General features: G+C 42.7%; 1 protein-coding gene across 1 annotated transcript in view; it reads left to right on the top strand.

The window, feature by feature from the left end:
• LOC143286927 (uncharacterized) overlaps window positions 1-14,102 on the top strand; it is a 242,966-nt gene that overhangs the window by 79,511 nt on the left and 149,353 nt on the right. Inside the window, exons 67-71 of the mRNA XM_076594924.1 lie at window positions 464-5,680; window positions 7,572-7,712; window positions 8,461-8,648; window positions 9,084-9,252; window positions 12,766-12,894. Of these exons, the coding sequence (XP_076451039.1) occupies window positions 464-5,680; window positions 7,572-7,712; window positions 8,461-8,648; window positions 9,084-9,252; window positions 12,766-12,894 (5,844 nt within the window). The remainder of the gene's footprint in view (window positions 1-463; window positions 5,681-7,571; window positions 7,713-8,460; window positions 8,649-9,083; window positions 9,253-12,765; window positions 12,895-14,102) is intronic.

Here is a 14,102-nt window from a genome sequence, read left to right as displayed (position 1 = left end):
CTTCTTCAAGAAGAAGTTGACCTCTGCCAGTGGGTAGCAACTGCTGCCAGGTTTGCCAACATAAAACATTAAAAAGATAATGGTGGTACAGGTCCCGTGTTGCATATTTTCCAGTATCTATGTCCCATAAGGAAAGAGTCCAATACTGCACATGATGTGTTGATAAGGACACAACTGTAAGGTAAGCTGATGAGCAGGGTAGCTTTATTGTAGCATATTTGACAAAGGTAGGCTTTAATGTGGAAAGAAGATGAAGAAGAAGCGAAGAAAAAGGATGGTATGGATTGGAGGTGCAGGACAAAGGGAGTGTAAAGGTCATACTGGTTGACAGCCAAAGTTTTGTACACACATTGAATTCCAGACTATTCCCAGTCATGATCTGCCACTCTCAGAGGACGGTATTCACACCAGTGGACTGTGAAGTGACTCACAGTCTTGCAGTTTTCATAATTTGTTGTTCCAGCTGGTAGTACCCCATCATCTGAGGGACCCTCATCTCCCTTAGAAGTCTCCTTCAAAGAGGAAGTGACTCTTGAACCCAAGCCAGAGGACAAAACCTTTGAAATTGAAATATCTGAAACCACCACTGAAGCTGTTTTCAAGGACACATTGGTGGTTGAGCAGGAGGAAAGAAGTGTTGACATTACTGAAGATCAGCGTTTCAAGGAAGAAATCACCATAGATTTTCAGCCTCAGCCAGACATGGAGGTGGAAATTGAGCAGCCAGAAGAGGTCACTGTGGAAGTCTACAAAGAAACAGTGGAGGTGGAGAAACCTGCACTGCCAGCTGAAGAAGAAGTCTTCAGAGAAGAGCTGACCATTGAAACTGTTCCAGAACAACCTCAAGTCCAGGAGATAGAGTTTCAGTTCGACACAGTTAGCAAAGAGACAGAGACCACTGTCGTCAAAGAAACAATTGAACTGGAACACAAAGATGTCGAAATTACAGAAAAGAAAGATGAGATCTTTACAGAAGGAATTACTGTAGAGATTTCCAAGGAACAGCCTGAACTTCCAGAAGTACAGTTTGAGATTGTAGCAAGTGAAAAAGAAACTGATGTTTCATTCAAAGAAACAGTTGAGGTGGAAAAGGAAGACGTCAGAGTTGTTGAAGAAACAGATCAACAATTCAAGGAAGAATTGACTCTTGATATTCCTGGAGAAAAACCTGAGCTGCAAGAAGTACAATTTCAGATTGACACAAGTGGGATGGAGGTGGATGTGTCATTCAAAGAAACCATTGAAGTTGAGCAGGAGCAGGCAGAACTGATTGAAGAAACCTTCAAGCATGAAGTGACATTTGAGCCTGAAACACAGCCAGAACTAGAGGCAGAGCTTGAAGCAAAAGAAGAGGAAGTAGAGTTAGAAACAACACCACCATCTGTTGAAACTCTTACAGAAGAAAGGCCTCAAGTTGATATAACACCATCACTTGTTACATTGCCAGAGAAGGCTGAAGAGAAACCAGCTGAAGTGGATCTGCTTGTTTCCGAGCAGCCTTCAGAAGATACTTTGCCAGAAGATGTTGAGATTCACAGACCCAAAGAGGAAACCACTGAAGAAATCAGACAGACCATCACTGTGGTGGATGAAAGAACAGCTGAAGTAGCTCAGCTTCAGATAGACATTACAGAAACAACAGAGGCTGGTGTCGAAGTTTCTCAAGTTGAACGCCCAGAAGAAGAAACAATGGAAGAAGTGAGAGAATCTTTTGACATTGAAGAAAAAATGCCATCAAAAGCCCAACCTCTAGAAATAATATTGGGTGAACAGGAAGAGGACATGGAATCTCCCTATGAAGTGGCACAGCCCATGGAAGAAACCACTGAACAGATTCGTGAAACCATTCAGCTGGAATCTGTGACACCTTCTGAAATTGTCATACAGGCTGTTCCCAAAGAAGGATCTCCAGAAGAGCTGATAGTAGCAGAAGTAGAGAGACCAGTAGAAGAGATCACAGAAGAAATGAGAGAGGTTATTGTTGTTGAAGAGGAACTCCCTCAGAAAACTGAAGAGATACAGGTAGTAACTGAAGATGTTGAACACAAGGAATTGCCCACGGACACTGAGATAGTTGAAGTGTCTGAAGAGGTGACTAAGCAGATCAAGGAAACCATTGAAGTGGAAGTTCCCATTTCTGAAATATCAGAAGTGCAGGTCGAACTGAAGCCAGAAGTGGGAGAAGAAACACTGGAAGTGACATTTGAAAAACCAGAAGAGGAGACTGTGGTTGACACAAGCACCCTGGTGAGCATTGAAACTGAAAAGCCATCAGAGGTGGAGGAAGCAGTAGAAGCAGTGGTAGAAGAAAGACCACAGGAAGAGGTGGTGGTGGAGGCAGCCAGGCCCCAGGAAGACACCACAGAGGAAGTGAGAGAAACCATTTCTGTCAGCACACAGCCCACTGTGGTGGAAGAAACACAAGTCGTGGTGGAGGCAGCTGAAGCCCAACAGGTCTCTGAAGAAACTCCAGAAGTACTTACTGAAGAAATCACCATCCCAGTGACAGAAATAGCAGAAACAGAGGCAGAAAGACCACTGGAAGTGGAGGTTGTTGAAGAGACTGTTGGCGTGACAGAAGTAGAACTCCGTCCTGAAGTGGAAATAGAGAGACCTCAGGAGGATCTTGTGGAGGAAGTGAAAGAAACCATCATTGTGGACACAGAGGTACCCTTTGAGGTGGAGCAGACTGTGGAGACTGTGGAGCTTGTTGACACAGGGGCTGTGGCTGAGGAAGTCCTCCCTGAAGAACCACAGGAAGAGAGAGTGGATGTCTATGAGGAGACTCTGGTGGTGCAGAAGGAGCAACCATGTGAGGCAGAAGAGGAGGAGACCCAGGTGGAACCAAGCATGGTTGAAGTCCTTGTAGAGAAACCAGAAGAAGTCCAGCCTGAAGAAGAGGTGGATGTCACCACAGAAACCATTACCTTTGAAGGAGAAATCACCTTTGAAGTCAAAGAAACTGAAGAGATGGAGGAAACAGAATCTGAGAAACACATCTCTGAGATTGAAGTTGAAGCACCAGGGCTGACAGAAACTGAAGAATCCAAATATGAAATTCAAATTGACTTTGGTTATCCAGCAGAGGTGGGTGTGGTTCAAGAAGCTGTCACTGAAGAAGAGACGGCAGAACAACCTGTCATTGAAACAGAAATACTGAAGCCCAGAGAGGAGGTGACAGAAGAGTTTAGGGAAACCATTGAGATGGAAGTTCCCATTTCTGAAATATCAGAAGTGCAGGTCGAACTGAAGCCAGAAGTGGGAGAAGAAACACTGGAAGTGACATTTGAAAAACCAGAAGAGGAGACTGTGGTTGACACAAGCACCCTGGTGAGCATTGAAACTGAAAAGCCATCAGAGGTGGAGGAAGCAGTAGAAGCAGTGGTAGAAGAAAGACCACAGGAAGAGGTGGTGGTGGAGGCAGCCAGGCCCCAGGAAGACACCACAGAGGAAGTGAGAGAAACCATTTCTGTCAGCACACAGCCCACTGTGGTGGAAGAAACACAAGTCGTGGTGGAGGCAGCTGAAGCCCAACAGGTCTCTGAAGAAACTCCAGAAGTACTCACTGAAGAAATCACCATCCCAGTGACAGAAATAGCAGAAACAGAGGCAGAAAGACCACTGGAAGTGGAGGCTGTTGAAGAGACTGTTGGCGTGACAGAAGTAGAACTCCGTCCTGAAGTGGAAATAGAGAGACCTCAGGAGGATCTTGTGGAGGAGGTGAAAGAAACCATCATTGTGGACACAGAGGTACCCTTTGAGGTGGAGCAGACTGTGGAGACTGTGGAGCTTGTTGACACAGGGGCTGTGGCTGAGGAAGTCCTCCCTGAAGAACCACAGGAAGAGAGAGTGGATGTCTATGAGGAGACTCTGGTGGTGCAGAAGGAGCAACCATGTGAGGCAGAAGAGGAGGAGACCCAGGTGGAGCCAAGCATGGTTGAAGTCCTTGTAGAGAAACCAGAAGAAGTCCAGCCTGAAGAAGAAGAGGTGGATGTCACCACAGAAACCATTACCTTTGAAGGAGAAATCACCTTTGAAGTCAAAGAAACTGAAGAGATGGAGGAAACAGAATCTGAGAAACACATCTCTGAGATTGAAATTGAAACACCAGGACTGACAGAAACTGAAGAATCCAAATATGAAATTCAAATTGACATTGGTAAGCCTGCTGAAGTTGATGTGCTGGAAGCTGTTGCTCCGGAGGAAATTACTGAGCAGTCTGCTGAACTTGATACACAAAAACCAACAGAAGAGACTGTGGAGGAAGTGAGAGAAGTTATTTCTGTTCAGCCAGAGAAACCAGTGGAAACCAAAGAGGCATTTGAGAGTGTGGACGTGAGTGAGAGGGAACAAGACATTCCTTTTGAAGTAGGTGTGCCTGTTGAAGAAACCACTGAGCTGATAGAGGAGACAGCTGCCGTGGAAGAAGTTAAACCTTTCCAGGCTGTTGAAATAGAAACCAGCCTGGAGCTTGAAGAGAGTGGTGTGACAGAAGAAGGGTTTGAGTTGGTCCAGCCTTCAGAGGAGGTGATAGAAGAAAGCAGAGACACAATCACAATGCAGGAGGGAAAGCCCGCACAGGTTCAGTTGGCTGAAGAGGCTGCAGCAGAAGTTTCTGAAGAGTTGCCCTCTGACATACCAACAGAGGAGACCACTCAGGTGACAGAAGTCATCTTTGAAACCACCAGTGTGGACCAAGAAAAGCCATCTGAAGTAGAGGCAGCATTTGAAACAATAGAGATAATTCCGTCAGACATTGTCTCTGAAGTAGAAAGCCAGCAGCCCAAAGAGGATATTGTAGAAGAGACCAAAGAGATTCCCACCATGGGAGAAGAAACTCCATTTGAAATAGATCTTGTGCTTGAAGAAGCCCCTGCCCAGGACACTGAAGAAATCATCTCACCACAATTAGAAGAAGTAGCGGAGCAACCATGTGATGAACTGTCAGAATTTGTCATTGTTGAAAAAGAAGACATTGCTAAAGTGGACACAGAAGTCATGCCAGAAGAGACCAGGCTGGAAGACATTACGATTGAAGTTGTCCCAGAACAGGCTCCGGGAGAGGTGATTGAAGAAGTGAGAGAACGGATCACCATTGATGACAAGCAAGTGTCCAAAACTGAAATAGAAGAGACAGTCATTGAGATCACACAGGAAGGGCTGCCTGACCAAGTGGATCTGCACATACCAGAAGAAACTGTCACAGAAACAACGACCCAAGTCATTTCCGTTGAAGAAGAGAAACCATCAGAGGTTTCTACATTTGAAGTGGAAATGGACGTGCCTGCTGATCTTCCCGCAGAGGTGCAGCCTGAGTCACTGCTTGAAATTGAAACCACTCCCGTCTCTGATGTAGCTGAAGTGATTGAGTTGGAAGTCCAAGAAAAGGAGGAAGAGGAGGTGGCCCCCAGCTTAATCAGCAGCTTGCAGGACATCACTGTGAACGAGGGGGACAATGTCACCCTCCACGTGTCCTTCGCTGCTGGTCCCGCCCCCCAGATCACCTGGTTCCTTGATGATGAACCCATTGAGCCAAGTGAAGACTTCCAGGTCACCACTGAGCACAATGTCAGCAGACTGTACATTCCAGAAATCATGACAGATGATGAAGGCACCTACAAGGTCCAAGTGGAAAACAAAGTTGGTAGCTGCATTTCAAGTGCATGCGTCTTTGTGAAAGGTGAGACAGTACTGTCTTTTGCATTTTGGTATTATCCTGTTTTAAGCGTGTACATTCCTGACCTTACTTTACAATGTTATGCAGTGTGTATTTTATACAGTTCCTGACCTTATTTTACAGTTAAATGTTGCGTGTGTACTGTGTTCAGTTCCTGACCTTCCTTGCTGTCTCATGCAGTGCGGGTTTGTTTTGTTTTTTTGTTTTTTTCCAGTTCTGATCTCATCTTACAGTGACATGCTGTGTGTGTACTATGTTGAGTTCCTGACCTTATCTTACAGTGTCATGCAGTGTGTTTTGTACAGTTCCTGACCTTATGTTACAGTGTCATGAGTGTGTATTTTGTACAGTTCCTGACCTTACAGTGTCATGCAGTGTGTATTTTGTACAGTTCCTGACCTTACAGTGTCATGCAGTGTGTATTTTGTACAGTTCCTGACCTTACAGTGTCATGCAGTGTGTATTTTGTACAGTTCCTGACCTTATCTTACAGTGATATGCTGTGTGTAATTTTTGCAGTTCCTGACCTTACCTTTAAGTGAGGTGTGGTGTGTACTTCATGTAGTTCCTGACCTTATCTTGCAGAGACTTGTGTGTACTTTATACAATTCCTGACAATACCTTACAATGACTAGTGTGTACTGTGTACAGTTCCTGACTTGTGTACTTAGTACAGTTTCTGACCTGTCTTACAGTGACTTTCAGTATTTACTTCATTTCAGACCTGTCTTATACTGACTTGTCTTACAGTAATTTAGGGTGGGTAATGTGTATTGTTTCTGATCTGTCTCACAGTGAATTGCAGTGTGTACTTTGTACAGTTTCTGACGTGTCTATAGTGATTGTCTTAGAATAACTTAGGGTGTATATTTTGTAGTTTTTGACCTGATGTATAGTTACTTGCAGTGTGTACTTTGTGCAGTTCCTGACCTGTCTTTCAGTGACTTGTAGTGTGTACTTTGTACATTTCCTGTTTTTATAGTTACATACCTGTGTACTGGATTCAGTTTCTGTCTTTACATTCACATGTGGTGTGTGTACTCTTTTCAGGTCCTGTCTTTAAAGTTGCACATGATATGTGTACTGTTCAGTTCCTGTCTGAACTTTATTTTGTAAAAGAACTTGTGTGTACCTTTTTCAGGTCCTGTCTTTGTTGTTAAACTTAGTGAGTTACGTGTGGTATTTGTGCTGTGCTAATTTCCCGTCCTCAAATATGGATATAACTCAGTCCAGTGTATGTGTGTGTGTGTGTGTGTGTGTGTGTGTGTGTGTGTGTGTGTGTGTGTGTGTGTGTGTGGTTTCTTCATTGTTTTTCAAGAAGGGTAATTACAAGTGACTGTTAACCCTTTCAGATAATGATATGGACCTTTTACTTATAATACTGAGTGAAAAATTTTTTTTTAAATGTACCATTGTTTCTCACCATGTCTCTCTCTGAATCTCTCTCTCTTTGTGTCTCTATCACATTTTCTCACTGTCTGTTTCTCGGGTTATATTTTGGTTTTTAAACATGTTTAAGCTTCTTTAGAATTAGACATTTAGCCTTTGGAGTAGCAGTAAATTAGTTATGAGTTCTTAGATCTCTCCCTCCCTCTCCAATCTCTGTCTCTGTGTGTGTGCCTCTCTCCCTTCCTTACCTATGCCTGTTTGTCTGTGTCTGTCATGTGGATCATTTTCCATGTCTGATTCTAACAGAGCAGTCAAAAATCAGTAAGATGTGAAAGTACTATGTGTTAAAGAAGGAAACTTGTCACTCAGGAGACTATGAGTATTTGTTTAAGTACTGCTTGTAAATGAAGCTTTTGTAGATACTACAACTGAACTTTATTTTGTAAAAGATAATTGTTTGCATATCATTAATGATGATTAACAGCGTGGATTGATATTATGGCAGTTCCAGAAAAAGAAATAGACACTGAAGTTGTTGCTGAAGAAATTGAAGTCAGCACCATACAGATAAGCGAACAAGAGATCGTGGAGGAGACCACACAAGTGGATGTGGCCATTGAACTGAAAACTACTGAAGGTCCTGAAGGTTAGTGACCTGACAGTGTCCGGGCATGTGTGTGTGTGTGTGTGTGTGTGTATGTGTGTGCACTTGTGTGTGTGTAGGTGTGTGTGTGTGTGTGTGTGTGTACGTGCACAAGCAAATTTCTGAAGCAGTGCTTCCCAGAAATCAGATTCCTTTCTCATGTACAGAGAGCCATTGCTGAAGTAGATCTACCTACCTCAGCATGGAATGCCCACATAGATGAAACCCAACATCAGCACAGAATTGCTGTTCACATATGTTTTGCCCATCATAGCTTTCATTCACTCTAACTAGTCTTAGATCATAGCAATGCATTGTGTTGAAACAGATCATGAAAGCACAGAGCTGTGTTAATAGCGTTGTTCTAATCAGCATATATTTTTTTCATAATTTATTTCAGGAAATTCAGCACTGATTTCACTGTCATGGTATGTTGCGTGAAGGCAGAGATTTCTATCTGTTTACTGATAAAGGACTGTGCACCTTGGCAACATATAGAATGCATTGTTGAAAATGTTCACAGTGCACTGGATCAGTGGTGGCAAAAAATAGTTTTACTGAATTGCAAAACAACAGGAGTTTAACAAATGACATGATTCAGACAGACTCAGGTAATGATGAACTGAACAGGTTGTTGGGAAAAGGAAAGAAACAAGCTGATTTAATCACAGTGGCTGGACTGTAGACAGATAAAGCTAAAATTTCGAAAACTTCAGTGTCTCAGTGAGCCCCTTTTTCTCTCATGTTACAGAAGTATCAGCAGAGGTGCAGCCTGAAGAGCAGATAACTCCCGCTGCCCCTGCTGAGGTGACTGGAGCGCCAGAAGCTCCCCGTTTCACTCAGACCCTCCAGCGGCAGCTTGATGTCTTTGAGGGCACGTCAGTCACTCTGGTCTGCATTGTGGTTGGCCAGCCCAGACCTACCGTCACTTGGTACAGGGTAAGGACCGCACCTCTTCTCTGTGGGTCATGGTGTGTCAGACTGTGTCAGTAATTTTCTTCTTCTTCTTAGTTTGTGGGCTGCAACTCCCATGTTCACTCATATGACATGAGTGGACTTTTACATGCATGACCGTTATTTTAGCCTGCCATGTAGGCAGCCATACATCTTTTTCTGGGGTGTGTCAGTAATTTTCAGTATCTGTTTATGATTCTGTTATGGTTGGCCAGTGCATACATGCTGTCACATGTTGTTGATTGAGAAAACAGGCTTCTATCCTGGCAGTGTGCTACCTGCTGTGCCAGACTGTGTGGAGTGTGTTTAACCTTTTTTCATGCCCAGCTGTACTGTTTAACTATTTCACTATATTGTACTGTGCTGCAGTGGGTCAGTGTGGTGTGTTCTACATGCAACATGATTATTTGTTGTGTCCAGGAGGAGGTAGAGCTTACTCCCAGCGAACGCTTTGTGACTGAGTATCACCAAGATGGCCGCTGCGTGCTGACCATCAAGGACATTACATTTGACGATGAAGCTGAATACACCTGCGAGGCCAAGAACCCAGCTGGCGTGTCCAGTACATTCGTCGATATTTTCGTTGAAAGTAAGACACAGTCGGTGGGATCTCCACGCTGGTGTAGGAAAAGAGATAGAACTGTCACAAGGAGATGGCTAGAGGAAATGAGGTTTCGCTTTCTCAGGTGGGGAGGGGGAGGGTTCAGGATGGTGTAGATTATCCAGTTGCTCAGGTAAGTTGTCCCAGCTGGTTATGAGAAATGTCAGTCTTGGTCATGTTTTGTATGTCTCCATCAGAGAACAAAATATTTGTTATTATTGGTAAATATATTCTATACATGTAAATTTGGAATGTTAATGCTAGTTCAGAATTGTGTAGTTATAACAAGTTGGAGGAAAATATTATATTTGACTGATCTTTGCATGCAAAGTATCTGGCTGTATTGAATATGAATGTGTGTTTTAAGCGTACATATGTTGTGATGCTAGCTAGTAGTGTGGAGATGTTGTGAATCCAGTCAGTGCTGTAGCAGTTGTACAGTGAGCTGTATTAATGCTATTCTGCATCAGGCTGATTGTTAGACTGTCGTCACCCCAGCATGTCCCTCTCTAGTCACTGTAGTTTGGGAATAGGATTATGTTACCATTATCTGTCAGACTAGCTTTTGGTACATTCCTTTGAAGTATGTAAGGCAGAAGGTGTTTATGTCTGTATGACACCAGATGTAACAAAGAGTTAGTTCTAAGTCTGCATGACACTTCATGAAATAAAGCTTTACATCTAGGTCTTTGTGACACCAGGTGTAGAAAAGTGTTAGATCCAGGTCTACATAATGCATTAAAATGCCATACTCCTGTCTGAATGGAACCAGGTGCAAAGTGCAATATCCTGTTTGTGTGCTACCAGGTGAAAAGCACTGCATCAGTGTCTTTGTCACAAAGTGATGGGAGTTCAATTGATTTGAGGGTTTGCATTTGGACATTTCTTAAAATAATAGTGTTACATATGAATGTATAGTTCTTGTGCCAAAGAAGATATGAAAATCCATGGTTTACTGCAGAAGATCTGTCTTTTACTAGGACTTGGAGTAGTTCTTGCTATATAAGAAAATCATAGGTGATAATTGTGTCTTAGCATAGACAGAACCTTGCTTTGCCTTGTAAGATAACCATGCCATGCTGTAGAACTAAAAGACAGTGATGTTTCAGTGGTGTCTCATGCCTGGAGATCTGCAGCTAGACCTAGTTGATAGAATGTAGAGTGATCAGCCTGATGCACATGACTGTTGCCCACACATCAGTTTGGTTCTTTTATGTTTCATTTGCTGTGCACTGTCAATAAAGTGAAGAAAATTCTTGGGTTCTTTTTCTCTTTTGTTTACCTTTAACTGATTTTTATTTTCCTTATGAATGATTTGCATGCAGGTAACCAGTCGCAAACAGACTGCAAATCAATGCAGGGAAATGTCTAGCTTTTATGTTAAGGACACAGACATGCCAGAAAGAGGGGCTGTTGACGTAATCACAATTGTCTTGTCATTTTGTTGACACATGATTGTCACACAGTTGACACATGATGTCCTGATTGTCACACTGTTGACACAAGATTTGTCCTGAATGTTAAACTTTTGACACATGACTTATCCTGTCACACTGTTGACATATGACCTGTTCTGACTGACACACTGTTGACATATTGTTTAATCTGTCACGTTGTTGACACATTATTTATACTGACTGCCATACTGTTAAGACATTATTTATATTGATTGTGAAACTGTTGACACATCAGTAACTTCTGATTGTGACATGGTTGACACATGATTTATCCTGATTACCACTCTGTTGACACATGACTGTTGTCCTAATGTTGACATTCAAATGTTGATTGTCCTAATATTGACACATGACCGTGGTCCTGAGTGTCACACACACCCACACCCACACTCACACACTCACACACCCACTTGCTTGATAAATTAATGACAGTTACAAGTGGTTTGATTTTCTAGATCATTGCATTGATGCTACTTGTTTATACAAACCATAACAAATATTATTAACCTGAATGAATTGCTTTGAATGCACTTAGTTGTTGTGAAGTGGAATGCTGTAATAGTGTTTAACCCTGATTTACACCATGTGTGATTATGACCTGTGTGCTTTTTGCCATGTGACATTGATCTTTTTTTCTGTCATGTTTTTGCATGTGTACAGAGTTTCTGAATGCGGAGGAAAGACTTGTGAGAGAAGAATTCTATCGGATTGAAGTTGAAATAGAAGTTCGGTGGCCCAAGAAAGCTGCAGCAGATGAGAATCAGCCTGATTCAGAGACAGATGAAACACCTAAAGCAGACCATACCTAACATGTGGAGTAGATGACGTGTCTTTTGAGATGTTTGTCATATCACTGGCTTTGTTGCCATGCAGAGTTGACATTGACATAAACAAAGAAGTTAGCATGAGTGGCATGGTAGTCACTCCTACAACTGATGGGGTATGAATCTGCTTGTACAAGTAACCTGGAGTGACTTTACTCAACTGTTTGTTTATCTATTTATAGGGTTGTTTTTTTCTTGTGTTGTTTTTAGCACTGGTTTTCTCTTTTGTTCATGATATTACATTCTTTAATGTGATGGTTCATCACGTTTTTTTGTGTTTTTTTTGTTTTTTTTTACCAACACAGTTTGTTAAAAACAACAAAACAACTACAACAACAAGAACAAAAACCCCATGAAACAAGTCATTTGTAAAGGGTGAAAAGGTTGAGGACACTTGTTAAGATGCTTCTGTTAATGCAGGTTGTGATATAATGACGTGTTGTGACTGTCATACTGTGATTAAAGAATGAGCTCAGGATAGGGGGTGGGGTGGGTGTGTGTGCAATAAGCTGGCTGCAGTGCTGATCAGCCTCAGTGGTTCAGCTGGTTGGGTATGGTCATTGGGTTAGGGCAGTGATTCTGGACATGTCCCAGTGACTGCAGGGATGGGTCATGAGGCTGGCATTGCAAAAAACAGTGTGGGAATGTAGGGTTGTGTGCCCTGTAGCTGCTGCTCTTCTTTCTCCTGCGTGTTTCGTTTCTGTCTGTTTGCGCTTAGTTGCATTCAGCTGCTGTCTTGGGTTCATGCCTCCTCCCTCATCATGATGTGTGTGTGTGTGCTGTGTATCAGAAGTCAGGAGCACTGTCCTATGTCCAGGGTGTAAGATTTGTGTCTTGTTTTCATAACCGGTGAGGAGTGCTCTTTGCTTGTCATATTATGTCACCTGCCCCCCACCCCCTTTTCTTCCTTCTTATCTCCTATGTGTGATTTTCAGTTGGCCACAGCTATATTATGTTAACTGTGCCATTTTAAAAAAAAAAGAAGGATTTTTGCATAACACTGCTTGTAGTAGTTGTTTGAGAAAAAAAAGATACAGCCAGATCTTTATTGTAGTTTTAAGACTATCCTCTGTTTGATAAGAAGTGGAGTATTTCATTTTATTTCTCTGTATCCAAATCACAGTCATGATAACATTGTCATTTTATAATGATTTGCTGTGAGTCATAAGTAAGTCCTCATTGCCCTCAGTAACTGACAAGGTTGCTTGTTTTACCTGTAGCACCTGAAACTATTGAGGACGTTGAACCCAAGACAGTACACGTTGAATTGCAAGCAGAGGAGGTGGCGGCACAAGAGCTTGCTCCAGCGGAGAAAGCGCCGGAGGAAGAAACTACAGCAGCAGCTCTAGGTTGGCACCATCCCCCCACCAATGTGGAAGATGCTAGCATGCAGTGGTTTCTGCTCCTTGTCTTAGTTCTTATCCTCCTCCTTCGTCTCCTGGCCTGTCTGTTCAGTCTGGGCTTCTGGCTGGGTTCTTTCTTGGCCCCCTCTCACTTTGAGACTTCTTAGGCTGCCTGGGACACACTTTCACAACCCTAGGCAACAACTAAAGTATTTTGGTTGTCACAAACTGGACAACTGTGATTATTCAACAGGATTGCTCAACATTTCTTTATAAAACTGTATTATTTAAAAAATGCCTTTTTGAGATATATTGTGAAGGATATATGCTTTTATATTTCAGATTTAAACATGAATTATTCCTTTTCCTTGAAGCAAATGTGTAACAAAAATTCAAAAGGATAAAAAAAAAAGGTTTCATGTCTTTTTGTGTATGGTATTTGTAATCCTTGAGAATGAATTATATAAAGTGCCTGATGAATAATACTAAAAATGAAAAAAAAGCAAAGTTGAATAAGTAAATTAAAAAAAAAAGCTTTCTCTTTTCCATCTATGTTGTGGCATTGGCTGTTTGATGCAAAGTTAGTTGAATGAGAAAGACTAGGGTAAAAGAGAAAAACAACTGCGTAGCAGAGTGATACATTAGACAGTGTGTGCACTGTGGCACAAGGGACAGAGGGGGAGGAACATAGACGAGGTTGGCAGAACTGATAAAGGCCTGAACCTGCAGTTTGCTTGATTGGGCTGTGAGCCATTGATTTCCATTGCAACCATCAGCCACTTACTGCATGACACTGCCATCATATACATCTCTCATACCTGTGTCTGTTTACACACACACACACACACACAGACACGCACGCATGCACGCACGCACGCACGCACGCACACACACACATGCACGCACACACACACACACATGCACACACACATGCACACACACACACACACACACACACACACACACACACACACATATGCACGCACACTGTTTGAATGAACTGTATTGTGTAGTTATGGGGGTCCTTGTTGTGAAAGCTATGAGCAGCCAGTGCTGTGAAAGACACTACAAGCCATTGTGTGGACCAAAATTTCGTCTTTGGACCAACTCCAAGGAATTGTTTACCACCTGTACAGGCAGTGTGGTGAGGTTTGATCCCCAGGAACATGGCAGCGGTGACTGTTCCTGTGGGTGGACCTCGGCCACCTCCTTCC

This window comes from Babylonia areolata, chromosome 1, assembly GCF_041734735.1.
Source record: "Babylonia areolata isolate BAREFJ2019XMU chromosome 1, ASM4173473v1, whole genome shotgun sequence".
Classification (NCBI taxonomy): domain Eukaryota; kingdom Metazoa; phylum Mollusca; class Gastropoda; order Neogastropoda; family Buccinidae; genus Babylonia; species Babylonia areolata.
Note: the sequence above shows the minus strand (reverse complement) of the source record. Positions and strands in the feature narration are given on the sequence as shown.